The following is a 5,000-nucleotide window of genomic DNA, read 5'->3' on the forward strand; positions in this document are numbered from 1 at the left end:
ACTGACCATCAGGAACACACTGACCATCAGGAACACACTGACCATCAGGAACACACTGACCATCAGGAACACACTGACCATCAGGAACACACTGACCATCAGGAACACACTGACCATCAGGAACACACTGACCATCAGGAACACACTGACCATCAGGAACACATACTGACCATCAGGAACACACTGACCATCAGGAACACACTGACCATCAGGAACACACTGACCATCAGGAACACATACTGACCATCAGGAACACACTGACCATCAGGAACACACTGACCATCAGGAACACACTGACCATCAGGAACACATACTGACCATCAGGAACACACTGACCATCAGGAACACACTGACCATCAGGAACACATACTGACCATCAGGAACACACTGACCATCAGGAACACACTGACCATCAGGAACACACACTGACCATCAGGAACACACTGACCATCAGGAACACATACTGACCATCAGGAACACACTGACCATCAGGAACATACTGACCATCAGGAACACACACTGACCATCAGGAACACACTGACCATCAGGAACACACTGACCATCAGGAACACACACTGACCATCAGGAACACACTGACCATCAGGAACACACTGACCATCAGGAACACACTGACCATCAGGAACACACTGACCATCAGGAACACACTGACCATCAGGAACACACTGACCATCAGGAACACATACTGACCATCAGGAACACACTGACCATCAGGAACACATACTGACTATCAGGAACACACTGACCATCAGGAACACAACTGACCATCAGGAACACACTGACCATCAGGAACACATACTGACCATCAGGAACACACTGACCATCAGGAACACACTGACCATCAGGAACACACTGACCATCAGGAACACACACTGACCATCAGGAACACACACTGACCATCAGGAACACACTGACCATCAGGAACACACACTGACCATCAGGAACACACACTGACCATCAGGAACACATACTGACCATCAGGAACACACCTGACCATCAGGAACACACTGACCATCAGGAACACACTGACCATCAGGAACACACTGACCATCAGGAACACACTGACCATCAGGAACACACACTGACCATCAGGAACACACTGACCATCAGGAACACACTGACCATCAGGAACACATACTGACCATCAGGAACACACACTGACCATCAGGAACACACTGACCATCAGGAACACACTGACCATCAGGAACACACTGACCATCAGGAACACATACTGACCATCAGGAACACATACTGACCATCAGGAACACACTGACCATCAGGAACACACACTGACCATCAGGAACACACTGACCATCAGGAACACATACTGACCATCAGGAACACACTGACCATCAGGAACACACACTGACCATCAGGAACACATACTGACTATCAGGAACACATACTGACCATCAGGAACACACTGACCATCAGGAACACACACTGACCATCAGGAACACACTGACCATCAGGAACACACTGACCATCAGGAACACACACTGACCATCAGGAACACATACTGACCATCAGGAACACACTGACCATCAGGAACACACACTGACCATCAGGAACACATACTGACCATCAGGAACACACTGACCATCAGGAACACACACTGACCATCAGGAACACACTGACCATCAGGAACACACTGACCATCAGGAACACACTGACCATCAGGAACACACACTGACCATCAGGAACACATACTGACTATCAGGAACACATACTGACCATCAGGAACACATACTGACCATCAGGAACACACACTGACCATCAGGAACACACACTGACCATCAGGAACACACTGACCATCAGGAACACATACTGACCATCAGGAACACATACTGACCATCAGGAACACACTGACCATCAGGAACACACACTGACCATCAGGAACACACTGACCATCAGGAACACACTGACCATCAGGAACACACACTGACCATCAGGAACACACTGACCATCAGGAACACACTGACCATCAGGAACACTACTGACCATCAGGAACACATACTGACCATCAGGAACATACTGACCATCAGGAACACACTGACCATCAGGAACACATACTGACCATCAGGAACATACTGACCATCAGGAACACACTGACCATCAGGAACACACACTGACCATCAGGAACACACACTGACCATCAGGAACACACTGACCATCAGGAACACATACTGACCATCAGGAACATACTGACCATCAGGAACACACACTGACCATCAGGAACACACTGACCATCAGGAACACACACTGACCATCAGGAACACTACTGACCATCAGGAACACACACTGACCATCAGGAACACACACTGACCATCAGGAACACACTGACCATCAGGAACACACTGACCATCAGGAACACACTGACCATCAGGAACACACACTGACCATCAGGAACACACTGACCATCAGGAACACACTGACCATCAGGAACACACTGACCATCAGGAACACATACTGACCATCAGGAACATACTGACCATCAGGAACACACACTGACCATCAGGAACACACTGACCATCAGGAACACACTGACCATCAGGAACATACTGACCATCAGGAACACACTGACCATCAGGAACACACTGACCATCAGGAACACACTGACCATCAGGAACACACTGACCATCAGGAACACATACTGACCATCAGGAACACACTGACCATCAGGAACACACTGACCATCAGGAACACACTGACCATCAGGAACACACTGACCATCAGGAACACACACTGACCATCAGGAACATACTGACCATCAGGAACACACTGACCATCAGGAACACATACTGACCATCAGGAACACACTGACCATCAGGAACATACTGACCATCAGGAACAAACAGACCATCAGGAACATACAGAGAGATTCTATTAGTAAACTGACCTGATGGTCTGGTGGCTGGTTGAGTGTGGTTACAGAGAGATTCTATTAGTAAACTGACCTGATGGTGCGGTGGGAACATGGTTGGGATCCAGGCTCATCTGCTTCTTGAACTGGTTGTGGTTGTGGTTGTGAGTCTGACTGGAGATGTTGCTGTTACTCTGGCTGGACGTCTGTTTGTGGATGGGACTCTGACTCCGGTCCTGGCTGTCTGACCGACCCAGGGTGACATGCTGCGCGGCCTGGGATAGGAGAGGAGAACAATACTAATCCCTTAGGAAACAGAAATGGATCTCCAACTGTATCCAACCCCTCTGATAGGTTGGAGAGGATCTCCTGCTGTATCCAACCCCTCTGATAGGTTGGAGAGGATCTCCTGCTGTATACAACCCCTCTGATAGGTTGGAGAGGATCTCCTGCTGTATCCAACCCCTCTGATAGGTTGGAGAGGATCTCCTGCTGTATCCAACCCCTCTGATAGGTTGGAGAGGATCTCCTGCTGTATCCAACCCCTCTGATAGGTTGGAGAGGATCTCCAGCTGTATCCAACCCCTCTGATAGGTTGGAGAGGATCTCCAGCTGTATCCAACCCCTCTGATAAGTTGGAGAGGATCTCCTGCTGTATCCAACCCCTCTGATAGGTTGGAGAGGATCTCCTGCTGTATCCAACCCCTCTGATAGGTTGAAGAGGATCTCCTGCTGTATCCAACCCCTCTGATAGGTTGGAGAGGATCTCCTGCTGTATACAACCCCTCTGATAGGTTGGAGAGGATCTCCTGCTGTATCCAACCCCTCTGATAGGTTGGAGAGGATCTCCTGCTGTATCCAACCCCTCTGATAGGTTGGAGAGGATCTACTGCTGTATCCAACCCCTCTGATAGGTTGGAGAGGATCTCCTGCTGTATCCAACCCCTCTGATAGGTTGGAGAGGATCTCCTGCTGTATCCAACCCCTCTGATAGGTTGGAGAGGATCTCCTGCTGTATCCAACCCCTCTGATAGGTTGGAGAAGCTGGAGCAGAGACCAGCAGCAGTGCAGCGCCCAATCAGCAGTTTAGTTCCTTGCTCAAGGCAACATCGGCAGTAGGTGGTACCTGACATATTTATGCCAGCGACCCTCCAGTTGCCGTCTCACCTCCCACCATATTCATGTCCAACTATACAGTTTAACCTCTGACTGTCACTCAGTCACATTGTCTCATACAGCTTCATACATCCACACCTGGCTGACATTGTGCTGCAGCATGTGGAGACACTCCCCCAGACAGGAGAGGGTAGCTCCAGTACGTACCTGGCTGACATTGTGCTGCAGCATGTGGAGACACTCTCCCAGACAGGAGAGGGTAGCTGCTGACGTGGCCTTGAGGAGAAGAAGGTCCTGGTCTAAGGAGGACAGAGGACCACGGGAGGGCAGGGACTCTATGGAGTTAACCAGGTTCTTCTGTTGGCCCTCTGCCTGGGTCATCACCTAGAGAGAGGGAGGAGAGAGGTTAAATAACACACACACACACACACACACACACACACACACACACACACACACACACACACACACACACACACACACACACACACACACACACACCCCGAGCAAGCGCTGGCCGCCTAGAGCTGTGTAAGTCCAACTCCAACATTGACTGATACGGCCCAGTCATCCAAGGAGCAGGTAACTGCTGGATGAATCTGTACGGCCCAGTCATCCAAGGAGCAGGTAACTGCTGGATGAATCTGTACGGCCCAGTCATCCAAGGAGCAGGTAACTGCTGGATGAATCTGTACGGCCCGGTCATCCAAGGAGCAGGTAACTGCTGGATGAATCTGTACGGCCCAGTCATCCAAGGAGCAGGTAACTGCTGGATGAATCTGTACGGCCCAGTCATCCGAGGAGCAGGTAACTGCTGGATGAATCTGTACGGCCCAGTCATCCAAGGAGCAGGTAACTGCTGGATGAATCTGTACGGCCCAGTCATCCAAGGAGCAGGTAACGACATGCCAAAGCAAGATATGTGACTGTAACTAGTCAAAGCATGAGAGGAGAATTGTGGGGTAGTTAAAATAATTCTATATGTAGCTGCAGGTACTGTAGG

The 5,000-nt window shown here is 49.9% G+C and overlaps 1 protein-coding gene across 1 annotated transcript in view; it reads right to left on the reverse strand.

Moving 5' to 3' along the window:
- LOC106590999 (oxysterol-binding protein-related protein 10) overlaps nucleotides 1–5,000 on the reverse strand; it is a 133,377-nt gene that overhangs the window by 65,740 nt on the left and 62,637 nt on the right. Inside the window, 2 exon segments of the mRNA XM_045712704.1 lie at nucleotides 2,976–3,156; nucleotides 4,205–4,381. Coding sequence (XP_045568660.1) covers nucleotides 2,976–3,156; nucleotides 4,205–4,381 — 358 coding nt within the window.

This window comes from Salmo salar, chromosome ssa02 (assembly GCF_905237065.1).
Source record: "Salmo salar chromosome ssa02, Ssal_v3.1, whole genome shotgun sequence".
NCBI lineage: Eukaryota > Metazoa > Chordata > Actinopteri > Salmoniformes > Salmonidae > Salmo > Salmo salar.